General features: G+C 42.8%; 1 protein-coding gene across 4 annotated transcripts in view; it reads left to right on the top strand.

Annotated features, from left to right (window-relative positions):
• The first annotated feature begins 5,867 nt into the window (after nt 1-5,867).
• TTF2 (transcription termination factor 2) overlaps nt 5,868-14,360 on the top strand; it is a 39,793-nt gene continuing 31,300 nt past the window's right edge. For 2 of the 4 annotated variants that reach the window (XR_012004147.1, XM_072769624.1), the window contains exons 1-3: nt 5,868-5,948; nt 6,028-6,130; nt 8,485-8,571. Coding sequence is in view for 2 of the 4 variants with exons in the window: in XM_072769624.1 (XP_072625725.1) it covers nt 5,921-5,948; nt 6,028-6,130; nt 8,485-8,571 (218 nt within the window). In the remaining 2 variants the exon portion in view is untranslated. Of the gene's footprint in view, nt 5,949-6,027; nt 6,131-8,484; nt 8,572-11,124; nt 11,252-14,360 lie in introns of those variants that run through there. The other 2 variants (XM_072769625.1, XM_072769626.1) reach the window with 2 other exon arrangements.

Below are 14,360 nucleotides of genomic sequence, written 5' to 3'. Positions count from 1 at the left end.
GAGCTGCCAATAATCCTGCCATCTTAAATAAGCATGATTATTGTTGGGTCATTCCTTCCTTATTTTTTCTTATGCATCTGCTCTTAATGTAAAGACATCTGGATTTTTTTTTTCAATCAAAGGAGTAACACATGTGAGTTGCACAAAGTAAGAATTGCACCCATCTCCCAACCCAACCTCTCAGAGCCATAGGAATGGAACTCAACAGTGTATTAGTCTTAGAAGTTAATAGTTTCTTGTGGGGCACCTGGGTGGCTCAGTCGGTTAAGCATCTGACCCTTGGTTTTGGCTCAGGTCATGATCTCAAGGTCCCGAGATCCAGCACTGGCCCCCCTCACCCCACTTCAAGCCCTGCATGGAGCCTCTCATGTAATCCTGGGCTAGCCCCATGGAGCCTGCTTAAGATTCTCTCTCTCCCTCTCCCTCTGCCCCTCCAGGCATCCCACACACTGAGGGGTTCTCCTCTCTCTCAAAAAAAAGTTAATACTTTGGTAGTTAAATATTTTTCACGTGACCCGGATCATAGTATGTATACAAGTTTGTTACTTAACGTTATACAAACCATTACTCTTTCTTTGATCTCCTTGGATTAATAACAATTGATGTCATTTTTACTTAAGTTTTAGTTGAAGTTCCATTCAAAGGAAAGGAACAAAGGAAAAGCCTTTCAAAACCATTGAAAAGGGGCACCTGGGTGGCTCACTCCTTGAGCGTCTGCCTTCGACTCAGGGCCTGATCCCAGGGTCCTGGGATTGAGTCCCACATATGGCTCCCCGCAAGGAGCCTGCTTCTCCTTCTGCCTGTGTCTCTGCCTCTCTTTGTGTCTCTCATTAATAAATAAATAAAATCTTAAAAAAAAATCGAAAAAGAGGAAGGTGATGGCTAATAAGCACATGAAAAGGAGCTCAACATCAAAATTCATTAGGAAATTCAAATTAAAACCCAAAGGAGAAACCACTTCACAAGTAGGAGAGTGACTATCATAAAAAAAAAAAAAAAAAAAAAAAAAGCAGACAATAACAAGTGTTGGTGAGGATGTGCAGGGGCTGGAACCTTCGGATCCTGGCTTCTAAAAAAATAAAATGGTTCAGCCACTTTGGAAAACAGTCTGGCAATTTCTTAAAAAGTGAAACCTAAATTTACTACACAACCAGAAATTCTACTCATAGGTGTGTACCTGAGAGGAATGAAAACAAATATCCATACAAACACTTGTTAATGTTCATAACAACATCATTCCTCATAACACCAAAGGGAAAACAACTCAAACGTTTATCAGCTGATGAATGAATACGTTGGAATACTCTCCCCTCTAGTGCAATAAAAAGGATAAAAGATGGATACATGCTACAAAATGAAGGGACCTCAAAAGCATCTTGCCACATGAAGATAGAGGCTGTAGATTACATGCTGTCTATTCCATTTACATGAAATGTCCAGAAAAGGCAAATTTATTAAGACAGATAAGTGGTCGCTTGGCACTGGGGATATTAGTATTATTATACACAGGTTTGAGAGAAGTTCTGGGGTGATAGAGACGTCCTAAAGCTAGATTATGGTGATGATTGCACAACTTTATACGTTTATTTAAAAAATACTGAATTGTACCCTTACCAAAAAAAAAAAAAAAAAAGGTAGATGAAGAAGGGGTGCTTTGAACCATGTGGGGAACAATATTTGAAGACCAGGGAAATTTGGGACCTACTTGTAAAGTCTCTGGGCTTAACATAATATCATCCTGACTGTGTCTTTGTCAAAGGATGAGTTTAAAATGGTCATATCTTTGAAAGGCACAATATGAAAAGAAATTGTTACCATTACGGATCCTGAAACAAAAAGAATGAAACTGCGGGCTCGTGTTTGGTTTTTTCATGTTCATGTGCTGCCACCTTGTGATCATTTATAAAATGGCACAACTTGGTTTGCTTTTTTTAATCTTGGATTTGTTGAGCCTTGTCTGCATACCACAAATACCTGAATGCTTGGCTATGTGTAGGTTAAATATCTGAATGAATCACTGAATAATTTTTGCTTCATAAAAATACTGTAGTGGCAAGAACTGGATTGGGAATCTCAGAAAATAGCTTCCAGCCCCCAATCTGCCTGGTGTCAGCTTTGTGACTTTGAGCCCGAACAAGATTAATCTGTGGGCCCTATCTGGTCCCAAAGTTCAAGTAGAGGCTCTGTGAGATGGCAGGAGCATGGCATTGGGGTAAGTTCCTAACTACTCTCAACTTTGGTATCCTACTCTTCAAAATGAGGATAAAGGAATACCCACTGCCAAGGTGGGTTCGAGAACCAAGTGTGAAAATGCATGTAAAAGCACTTATCTCAGAATACACTTCAGAAAGCATAGGCTGTGATAGTTTCCTCCAGTAATCATGTGCCTCCTGGGCAAAATCCTTTGTCAAAATCCTTTGACATTTCAAAGTAGTTACTTCTCCCCACTCCACCTCCAAAACAATAAGTAAAAACCCAGAAAGATATAAGTTTAGAAAATAAAATATGTTTCTTAGAATTGGAAAAACACATCTGAACAATTTAATTGTTAAAATAATGAGTAAAGCCAAAGACTGCACAGAAACTAGAATTTTACAAATAACTTGGAATAAAAAAAAAAACAAATAATTTGGAATCATTGATTATTTAAGATTGTATCTATTTATTTGAGAGAGAGACAGAGTGTGAGCAGGGGAGGAAGCAGAGGGAAAGGGAGAAGCAGATTCTCCGCTGAGCAGGGAGCCCGAGGACATGGGATTCAGGACTCCATCCCAGGACCCTGAGATCTATAACCTGAGTGGAAGCCACTGAGCCCCCCCCCCCCCCCCCCCCCCCGGCGCCCCTCACTGATTATTTTTAAACGTTACAGAGAGTGACAAGGACGTCAAGGGGTGACTGTTCTGGCTGAGCCTCCCATTGCCAGCATCTCACAGGTCCCTGATGTGTTTAACATCAGCCAGGCAGCACAATGCTGACGAGAGGAAACGGAATTTTCCCAGGAATTCAGATGAGTGTTTGCATCACTTGAAATTTTATTCCATAGATCAGAGAACCAGTCTGCATAAGAAGCCGCGCTATCTGAAAGTAACAAGTTTCTACTATTTTACTTCTTCTCCCTTTATGTTTCCTTAGGATATCAAAATATCGAAATGATCTTAGCTTTTATTTTCCAGACAGATGTTTTGGCATTACTTATACATTAAGCTTTTTGTTTGTTTTTAACAGCTTTATTGAGGGATAATTTAGATACCATAGAATTCCCTAACACATATAATTGTCTTGAGTCTCAGTAAATGTACACAGTTATGCAGCCATTAACACAATTCAGTTTTAGAACAATTGCATCATGTACTTTGCATTTGACCATCCCCACAGGGAAAGAATTTACTAGATCATTGACCTGCGGATTTAAACCGTCTAGCTCTAGAAACTGGTCTAGGCATTCCTTTTGAATAAATCAAGCATTAAGAGGAAACAAACTAAAACTCTCAAATTTACTCAAAATAGAGGTCAATGAAACACATTCTCTCCAGGGGTCTGCAAACTAATTAGAATATAAATTAAGCATATAAATTAAGAATAAAAGTTAATACACATACGCTAACGTATTTGTATATTTCAGAAAGTGTATATTATGTAATTCATTACAGTCTATGCCAATATTATGGCCACCTTTCACCCAAGGACACCCTTATTTGTTTTCTCACTCTTATAAATATGGGTAGGTGGGATAAACCGCCTGGAGCTTGAACATTTTGATCTGGCATATCCCAAATTTATGGAAGAAATATCCTCCCTTTCTGTAATTTGGCTGCACACTTAAGTGGGGTTGGACCTGAGACACTGCCTTAGATCCTGCAGAGGAAGAGCTTCTTCTTTAATAGGATATTTAAGAGGCCATGATGCTGCCTTATCTGTTTCAAAAGGCTTATTTATTCAAGAAATAAATTACCATGGTCCTCATCCTGCAGATCCAGTACTTCAGTCTACTTTCCCCAATATAGCATCTCTTAGATATGTACACAAAAATCTCTCAATGCAAGAATTATAATCTGGGTATAATAAAAATGCCTCTATTTGTTTTTTTTTTGTTCTTGCCTTATCTCTAAGTTTATAGGTGTTTCAGACAGGTGGTTATGTATAGGTGAGGTCTGGAGCCAAGAACCAAGGAAGAATTCTTCAGACGTCTTTGGTGCAAAGTGGTAGTTTTATTAAAGCATGGGGACAGGACCCAGGGCGGGAGGTGTGGGTGTGTGTGTGTGGGTGGGGGGTGGGGGTAGGCAGGAAGAGCTGCTGCCCCCGGCCTGTGAGAGGTGGGTGGCTGATTATATACCTAGGAGTTGGGGGATGTAAGCAAAAGGGAGATTCCAAAAGGATTTTCATACACTATGGAGGACCTACAAGATACTGGAGGCCTTGCCATTGTCAAGTTAAAGATTGCTTTTCCCTCTCGCAAGGCACCAACATTAATTAGAAACTTCAGAAGAATGTCACAGGTATCCGATCCTGGGTTGGGGGGGCGTTTGTGGGATTTCCGCTGTGCTCTGTCCTCAGCTAGCTAGCCCTGTTCCCCCATCATAAACTAGGGTCCAAAACTTTGGGTCCAAAGACATCTTTATATCTAGCCTCCCTTACAGAGTTGACTAACTCCACTTATCTTGACATTTAAATACTGTTTGTTATTTAAGTGTTCAACGTGTGCTAATCCAGCCTCCTTCGCATACTAAGTTCCTTGTGGTTAGAATAATTGTTTCAAACTTTGTGCTGTGAATCAATGGATTTTATATTTCTCTGGCGCCTCGTTCACACTGGGCAAACAAAAAGCTATTTAGTAAGTTTAAGAACTTCTTTAATTAATAATGATACCTCACGTTTGTCTCCCCTGCTGTGAAGCCCCTGCCTCCCATCCTCCCCTTCACATTTATCATATAACCCGGCTTTCCTAGGCATCACAGATTTCCTGTCCTACTGTCCCATAAGAACCGCTGCACGTGCCACACCATATGTCCGGGCATATGGTCCTCAAGAGCTGTGATATGAATCCATCTCTATTGCAATACATCTCTGATTCCTGCTCCTCTCTTTTTGCGAATAGCTCTGATCGCCATTTCAAATACGACCCCCTTTCTTTTTAATTTCAGCCTGCGTGAGCCAGGGCTGCTGCACGAAGGGGGCCTGGGGAACAGTCGGCGCTCGCAAAGCAGCAGGTGCGCGGCCCCCCGGGCACCCGTCGGTCCACGGGGCGCCCACTAATTCCGTGACCTTGGCTGAGTCACTCCTATTTCTCCGGACCTCGGGCCCCCCCACCCCCGTAACGCTGCCCATCTCGGCAGGCGGAGTCCAGAGACGAGGATGTGCGAGGACTCTGCGGAGCCGAAAGCTGCGGGGGGTGGGGGGGGCGGGGGGTCCCCTGCATTACTCTTCTTGCCTGCTCGCCCCCAGGCTTCTGGGCTCACCGCGCAGCTCCCAGGGGCGCGCCCGGGAGCCCCCGCCCTGCACCGGCACAGCCCCTCCCCTCCCCTCCCCTCCCCTCCCCAGGGACCCAGCTCACGCCCCGGCTCCGGCTCCGGCTCCGGCTCCGGCTCCGACAGCACCGCCAAGCTCCGGGCGCCTTCCCGGACGCGCGCTCCCTCTAGGGGCGCCCCTCGGGCTCCACTACAGACCCGGCCTCCCCCGGCCCCCCTCCCGAGCAGCCCCGCCGCCCTCCGAGAGGTCCCGCCGGCCTCAGCCACGCCCCCGCGTTTAAACCCGGCGCTTCCCGCGGAGACGGCGGAGCGAGGCCCGCGCGGTGGCTTATGGGGGGGGGGGGGTCGAGCCTGCAGAAGGCGGATGCTGATTGGCTCCTGCGCGGGGAGGGCGGAGTCAAAGGCGGAAGCAGGCGTTGGGGCGGGGCTCCGCGGCGGGGGAGGCCGAAGCGCGCATGGAAGCGGTGGAGTGCCCCGAGCACGGTGAGGTCGGGGTCCTCGGAGGCTCCCCGGGGTGTGCCAGCCTAGCGCGGCGTAACCGTGGTCGCCTTGCTCTCCTTAGGGGTCGCCTGCCTTCTCAAGACCGGCGTCCGCGATGGCCCGAATAAAGGCAAGAGCTTCTACGTGTGCCCGGCCGACGCCTGCCGCTTCGTGCTGGCGGCCGCGTAAGTCTCGGGCTGGGCCTCCCGCCCGCCCCCCCGCCCGGCCCCTCCGCCCGGCGCCGCAGGCCCTGGGAGAGGTGGGGACCTGGGCTGTGCAGCCAGGGCCTCCAAGTAGTTGGATCCCAGGGCGGCGTGGTCCGTTCGGGAGGCGCACCTGCCTGCTTGCTGTGTGGCCCTGGGCAGCTTGTCCCCGTCTCTGGCCTCCATTCCCCCGCCTGTGAAACGGAGGGAGCGTCGCCTGCCTCGGGAACCTCGCGGTCCTTTCCAGCTCTGGGTTTCCTTGCACTTGTCAGGCCTCTGCTGGGGTGTTGCGTCTCCCTGCCGAGTGGCAGCTTGCAGGCCTAGTACACAGGGATTGGTCTCTGTTTTGCGCTACTTTCAGGCCAGGTCAGATTATCAGCTGCCTTCTGGAATGGGATTCTCTGGGGTCACCTGGGGGCTCAGCCAGTTAAGCATGCGGCTCTTGATCTCAGGGTTGTGAGATTGAGCCCTGCCCTGCATGCTGCTTGTGCTGGGCATGCAGCCTGCTTGGGATTCTCTCTCTCCTCTCCCGCTGCTCCCCACATGTGTGCCCTCAGGTGCGCGCGCTCTCAGGAAAACAAGGAAAAAAAAAAAAAAAGGTTCTCTCATTTAAGGGGTGAGATTGATAATCCAAAGAAACAAGCTAACTGCTCAAGGACAATCAGGTATCTGATTCAGCATTCTGGTTTTACAAAACTGGAAGCGGAGACCCAGAAATGTTAAGCATCTTCTTAAAGTGAGAAAAGTTAATACTATTAGAATAGTTAATTATATATATTAACTATTAGAATAGTTAATACTATTCTCATAAAAGTGTTAATAAGGTGAACTTTTAAACTGTCACATGAAACATTTTTCCTGCTCTCTGAATTGGGTAGAGAAACATAAGCTTTCTCCATCGGATGTAAGGCACAAAGTAGATACCAATACTAGAAAACTAGAAAATAAAGTATTTTTTGACATGTACATTGTGTTTCCGTTACATGATTTGCTTTGAAACTAAGTGAAGGAATTTGTATGCTTTTTCAGTTTTGGCAAATAAATTTTTAGAGAAAACGCATTCTTAGCCTTCTAATAAGTTGTTTTATTCGAGAGAAATTACCGGGCTCCAGCTTGGTTAAATACGAAACAATTTTGAGAAAAGCAATGTCAAATCTTAGATAGAAGGGACAAGCTGGATAAGTTCTCAGGGTTTACTGTTTATTTCTAATTTCTAAACTGAGTTTCTTAGGTTCTGTACCTAGCTCAAGTTTCGTGAAACATGGAAGCATGTTCATATTTGTAGGAATTAAGCATTAATGGTAGCTTAAGACTCAGTTTTACGTTAAAAGAAACATACCTTTGGGGCACCTTGCTGGCTCAGTTGGTGGAACATGCAGCTCTCGATCTCAGGGTTGTGAGTTCGAGCCCCACTTCGGGTGTAGAGATTAAAAATAAAATCTTTAAAAAAAAAAAAAAAAGACAAACTTTTATATATAGTACCATGTATACAAAGGCCCTGCTGCCAAAGTAGTACAACATAATATTTGACTTGATGACAGTTATTTGATAACCTTGACCTATTTGGTCAATATAAGCAAGACAAAGGAAGAAACAAGTGCCATAGGTCATATGAAAGTACTTTAGGCCTTCACTCAAAACTCTGTATCCTCAAATGTTACACATACGTTCTCTTATAATAAGTTGGGAAATGAGGAGTTAAAAAACATGCCAGGCATGAGGCAGGTTAGGAGAGCCTGCTTCTGAACAGATTGTAGGAAAAGGGATGATGGAAAAAACCTAGGGAAAGTTTGCAGCCAGTCTTACGTATTTCAGCTGTTCCTGGGTGGGGGGGTTTGCAACAGAGTTTGTAGAACACAGGACAGTTTTGAGCTTTTGAGTCATCAGGAAAAAGATGTATCTCTGTCATCCTGTCTTTGGGGGAGTGGGAAAAAAAATGAAAGCTCCAGACCTTTTCCCCAGAGGAATGTACATAGACCTAACAATGTTTGGGATTTACAAACCCAGTGGAAGTCATATATGCACTATTATGTTTAAAACCCATAGTTCAGGGATGCCTGGGTGGACTCTTAGTTTCAGCTCAGGTCATGATCTTAGGGTGGTACGATCAAGCCCTGGGTCAGGCTCCATACTAGGTGTGGAATATGCTGGAGATTCTTTTCCTCCCACTATGTGCCCCCTGCCCCCCGCCCCACTTGTGCACATGCGCGCGCGCTCTCTCTCTCACAGTTTAATAAATAAATAAAATAATAATAAAACCCAGAGTCTGGATTTAATTTTGGAACGTTAATTTCTGTTGTTTACTAAAGCAAAATTTCTTTTTCCCCTCCCTCTAGTATTCCTGTTTCTCATTGTTTGTTGCATGAGGACTGTGTGGTAGGGCTTCAGGGTTTGCTTCTACCCCCGGGCAAAGAAGAGTATAGGTAAGTGTCCAAAAGGAACATCTAAATGTATTTACTTCTTTCTTTACCTGGAAGAGTTACAGCCAGGTGTGTTTTCCTAGGATTGAGTATTCTGTAAAAAATCATTGTTAACAAAGAGTATTTCTGTCTGTATTGAATGTCATCTGAGCCCTTGCTCCCTCACTGCTAAGTAGCTGGTTGATCTGAGAATCTGATTAATTTCCAGATCAACTGTTCTTCCTTCTTCAGTCTCCAGCTCTTAAGTAGCCAATAACATCAGCCCACCAGCAGTCATTAACTTGCAGTGACTTGTCAATTTTTCTAGTAATAGGATGAAGAAATAAGTCTAAAAATGTCTAAAGTATGTTAAGCACTCAATAAATGTTAGTTTCCCTTTTTTTATGAAAACTCAGGTAAGGCAGGGAAATCTATGTAGGTAGCAGGTGATATTTGTCATGAGTATTGAAAGATAAGAAGGAATTCACTAGGGTTAAGAAAGAGGTCATTTTTAACAGATCCATACCCTGCATAGGGTTTAGAGTTATGAAGTGACCAGGAATCACAAGCCTTTGGTTTGGTAATAATTTAGCGTGTGTTTGAGTAGAGATTTCAGAAGATTAAGGCTGGCTAGGAAGGCAGGGGCCATTTTTGATGGTCGTTATATGATATTCTATGCAGCTCAGTATATATATTCTAGGTCAATCCCCTTACCTCTCCCCTAATATTGCCATTTAACTATCATCTTCACCATTTTTACATACCTGAATATTGCCCATACTGCTATTTTTCTTAATTGAGGTATGGATACAGTAAGATGGCAGAGAATTTAAGTGTTCAACAGTCACGTTTGAGAAATTGATATAACCATTCTTATAACCAAGCCTCAGTCAAAATATAGAGTATTACCTCATTAAGTGCCATTTGACCCCTTTCTAGTTAATCTTTCCCTTCTACCACAGGCAGTCACTATTTTTATTTATCCTTTTGTATCTGGCTTCTTTTATGTAACAGTATCCATGAAATTCATCCATATGATAGTGTGTATCAGTAATTCTTTACCACTGAGTTGACTTCCATTTTGTGAATATCACAGTTTCTTGTCCCTATTTGTCACCCGTGTTATCTTCTTTGGTGAAGTTTAAATCTGTTTAAATCCTTTGCCCTTTTTTTTTAATTGAACATTTTATTGAGGTAATTGTAGATTCTCATGCATTTATAAGAAATAGTTCAAACAGAACTCCTGTAGACTTTACCTAACAGTAACATTTTGCAAAATGTATATAAAAAGTATATAATATTATAATTAGGATATTGATTCAGTCCACTGATCTTATTTGTGAGATTAATTTTCCTTGTACTAATTTGTGTGTGTGTGTGTGTGTGTGTGTGTACGGATTTAGTTCTATACAGTTCATCATGTGTAGTTTTTTGTATGCACCAGCACAATCAAGATAAGGAACAGTTCCATCACTGGATTCTTCCACCGTGCTTCCCACTCCCTCCACCTCATCTCTGGCAACCAGAGATCTGATCTCCATTTCTGAAATTTGCCATTTCAGAAATGTGACATAAATGGAATCCTAAAATGTAACTTTGGTAGGTTTTTGCCTATCTTAAAAATTGTGTTGTCTTTTTATTATTGAATAGAAAGAGTTCTTTATATATTCACTATACAAGTTCTTTGGCAAATACATATATAATGTGTATTTTCTCCAAGTCTTTGTTTTTCAATTTCTTAACTCTCTTTTGAAAAGCAGTTTTAATTTTTATAAAGTCCAGTTTATCGTTTTTTTGTTTGTTTGTTTGTTTGTTTTTTTTATCCTTTGTAGCTTTATGTTTTTCTCTCTGCCTGCTCCAAGATCACAGATTTCTCCAAGGATTTCTTCTGGAGGTTTTATAGTTTGATTGTTTTTTTTGTTTGTTTGTTTGTTTGTTTTTTTCCTTCTTAGTGGCTTTTTAGTCTGTGGTCTACTTCAGATTAATTTTGGTTATCTTATGAGATAGGAATAGTTCATTTATTTTTCCTTTTATTACTGAATGAATATTTTTCAGTTGTCTTACCACCATTTTGGAAGACTTTCCTTTCCCCATGGAAATGCTTGGCACTTTGTAAAAAATCAGTTACTGCCATGTTATGAATCTATTTTTGAACTTGCTAACCTGTTCTGTTGGTCTACTTGCCTATCCTTACACAATCAGATAAGATAGTGTGAGTCTTCCAACATTCTTCTTTTTTAAGATTGTCTCTTCTAAGTCATCTGCATATAAAATGTAGCTTCAACTTCTAAATTCCCTTAGAAAAACCTTGTTAGTATTATACCGAGTCTGTATAGATCCTTTTGGGAAGAACTGACATTAATGTTAATTTTCTAGTCTATGAGCATGATGTATTTATGGCTTTAAAAATCTTTTCCAGCATTGTTGAATAGTTTTCATTATAGAGTACTGTACCTTTTTGGTTAAATTTAGTCCTCACAGAGTGTTACCGTTTTTGGTGCTATTGTAAATGGAATTTTTAAATTGTTCACTTTTTTTAAAAAAGATGTATTTGTTTATCTGAGGGAGGTAGGGGCAGAGTGAGAGAATCTTCAAGCAGACTCTGCTGAGCACAGAGCACCATGCAGGGCTCAATCTCACAACCCTGAGATCATGACCTGAGCCTAAACCAAGAGTTGGATGCTTAACCACCTGAGAAACCCAGGTACCCTGAAGTTTTTCACTTTTTGACTGTTTTTTTGCTAGTGAGTGGGGCTGATAAGCCTCTAGAGCATGAAGATAGGATATCCTGACACCTAAAATCATTTACAAACTGCTGGGGGCTCTCTACCATACAGGAAGACTTCTAGGTTGTAGGAAGCCACTGAAGGATTTTTGGTCCAATTTACATTAATAAAAGAGGAGCTCTGAAGAGCATTAGTTAGGAAGATGGTAGAGGCAAGGAGACTGCTAATACAGAAGTGCTATTAAATGTCTAGTAAATGGCACAGTCCGTATTGCTCACTGCCATATCACTCTTCTGTGATAGGTAGATGAGGCACCTGACATTTTGAGAGGTTAGGAGAGGAATCAGGTCCCACAGTTGTGGAGTCACATTGCTGGGATGCATACCTTGCTCGGTCTAGCCGATTCTAGATACATCCATTTTAGTCTCTAAGTGAAAGGTGTGCTTGGATTGAGGCATTGACAGTGGAGTTGGGTGCATTTAGAGTGTGGAAGGAAAAATCAATAAGGCAGTTTTTTGGTAGGGCATTTAAGCATGTACCTTCCTCCCTCATTTTCTTGTCAGAATAGTGATCCTGGTAGTCCTGTGTTCCCTGGGTTGTGAGGATTCAGCGAGGTCATGGGTGTGATGCCAGTGGTCTGGTGTTTGGCTCACTGTCAGTGCTCCATAGATGGTTGTTAGGTTGGGATTTATGGGTGATGATTTTACCATTAAGCAAGATAAGGAAGGAAAAGTAACATCGTCAGAGGGTTGGGATGTGTGGCCAGCACAGACACCTTTGAACCAATCATGTCTTACGTGTATTTGAAACCAGCTAGTAAAGGGAGTGCAGCTCCAAAGAAAGGTCTAAGCTGAAGATGGAATTTTGAGAACTTACCATGAACATTCTTCATACTAGGGAGATGAGGCTGAGAGTTGATAATTATTTTAAAATAGAAAAGTAAAGGGGTGCCTGGGTAGCTGGGTCAGTTAAGCATCTGACTTGATTTTGGCTCAGGTTGTGATCTCAGGGTTGTGAGATTGAGCCCCACCTTGAGCTTTTCCCAGACATGGAGCCTACTTAAGATTCTCTTTCCCTCTCTTCTGTCCCCCTCTAAAAAAAATAAAATGGAAAAGTAAAGTATGCAAATGTTTTTCTCTTAGCCTGAGTCTAGAACATTATCACTAGGAGGTACTTACTGGAAGTTTTAAAAGTTGCTTTAGGGGCAGCCCAGGTGACTCAGCAGTTTAGCGCCGCCTTCAGCTCAGAGCGTGATCCTGGAGACCCAGGATCAAGTCCCATGTAGGGGGCTCCCTGCTTGGAGCCTGCTTCTCCCTCTGTCTCTGCTTCTCTCTCTCTCTCTCTCTCTCTCTCTCTCTCTCTCATGAAAAAGTAAGTAAAAAATTTAAAAAGTTGCTTTAAGACAAATAAAATACAGCTATACAACACACAATAAATTAAAAACAAGTACCCTGATAGGTAGCACAGGCTGGAAATTTGAATAGAATTAGGTAAGCTGGTGGATGACTTTCTTAGCAGACAGGGCATTTAACCAGAACCCCTGTTGTCTGGAGGGAATACAACATTTCCTCCTGTAAACTGAACTTAAAGTACTCTACATTTTTTTTTTTTTAAGATTTTAATTTATTCATTCATGAGAGACACACAGAGAGACAGAGAGGCAGAGACACAGGCAGAGGGAGAAGCAGGCTCTATGCAGGGAACCCAGTGTGGGACTGGATCCCGGGTCTCCAGGATCACGCCCTGGGCCAAACGCTGAGCCACCGGGGCTGCCCAGTACTCTACATCTTTGATTTTTAATTCCAGTATGTTTAAAGCTTAACCCAACTAGGAGCCAGGTGCAGCAGAGTAATGGGGGAGAGGGGAGTGTAAGCCCAGGTGAGGCTAAGATGCCCATTTTTCCTACCTTGGTGTGTGGGCGCATTGTGTGCAGTTCTCAAACCTAAACCCCAGATGGCACCACTCACCAGCATTTGGTCCTTCAGCCTTGGCTCTCTGTTTAGGGACAATAAAGAGACAGCCACTCAGTAAACCAACCTTAAGGAAGAATTCTTTCCTCCACTCAAATGAGGCAAGAGTTCTTGTTTCCTCCCCTCCTGTCCTATCCCGCCCCCCTTTGTTTTTCAACCTTTCAAGGATGTAGAATCAAAATGGATAGAAGTACTCTTTTATCTTGTAACTAGATAAAACAAGTTTTAGTTCTTTATATAACTGGTGGTTGTGGGATGTTCAAAATATTTTATTTTTAATAACCCTGGAATCTTTGCATGTCTAGCAGATTTCTTGTGTGGTTGGTTTTTGGCTAAAATTGGCGTGCAGTGTGATATAGCTCAGTGATGATTTTCTGGGCAGATGATCGACAGGAATTTGGGTATAAGCCAGGCCCGTGCAGAAGCACCCCAAGTCCTACTACCCCATGAAGAACCCTCCCAATAAAGCTAGTACATCTTGTAGGGCTTTTATACCATAGAGTATCACGCATTGTGCTGCGGGCTGGAGCTGCCGTGGCACATCACTCACGTGGGGTGTAGGTGTCTCCCACAACTGGAAGTTTACAACCTTTATGTGGTCAGATTTACTAAATCCTTTACCTCTCAGCTGCAGGACTTTAGGTCACACATAGGAAAGCCTTCTTCCCTTTAGGGTAACAAAACAAAACAAAAAACCATTCATCTCTCTTTTCTCCCCAGAACATTTATAGTTTCCTTTTTTACATTTACATTTTTGTTCCATCTTGAGTTTTAACGACAAAGAATGAGGTAGAAATCCAGCCTTGTGCTTTTCTAGTGCTGGAGCATATAACAAGAAGTGAACCTGCACTCCTCAGGGCCTTTGACACCACTGACATCAGAGTCAGGCACACAAAGGCTGGTGCCCAGCTTGATCTGCATGTATTAGCACTAAATTGCATGTGTTCAAATGCAGGCGTTTTTATGATACAGTAAGGCCTACAGTAAGGGGTTAATGCTGGTGCAAGTTACTGAGAAAGTGTAGGAATTGAGACATGAGCTTGGCCTTGAATGACCTTTAAAATTTGGATACAATAAAAGGTAAGGAAGTATTTAGGGGCTGTAAGCCAAAGTGTGG

Source organism: Canis lupus, chromosome 12 (genome assembly GCF_048164855.1).
Source record: "Canis lupus baileyi chromosome 12, mCanLup2.hap1, whole genome shotgun sequence".
Lineage (NCBI taxonomy): Eukaryota > Metazoa > Chordata > Mammalia > Carnivora > Canidae > Canis > Canis lupus.
Note: the sequence above shows the minus strand (reverse complement) of the source record. Positions and strands in the feature narration are given on the sequence as shown.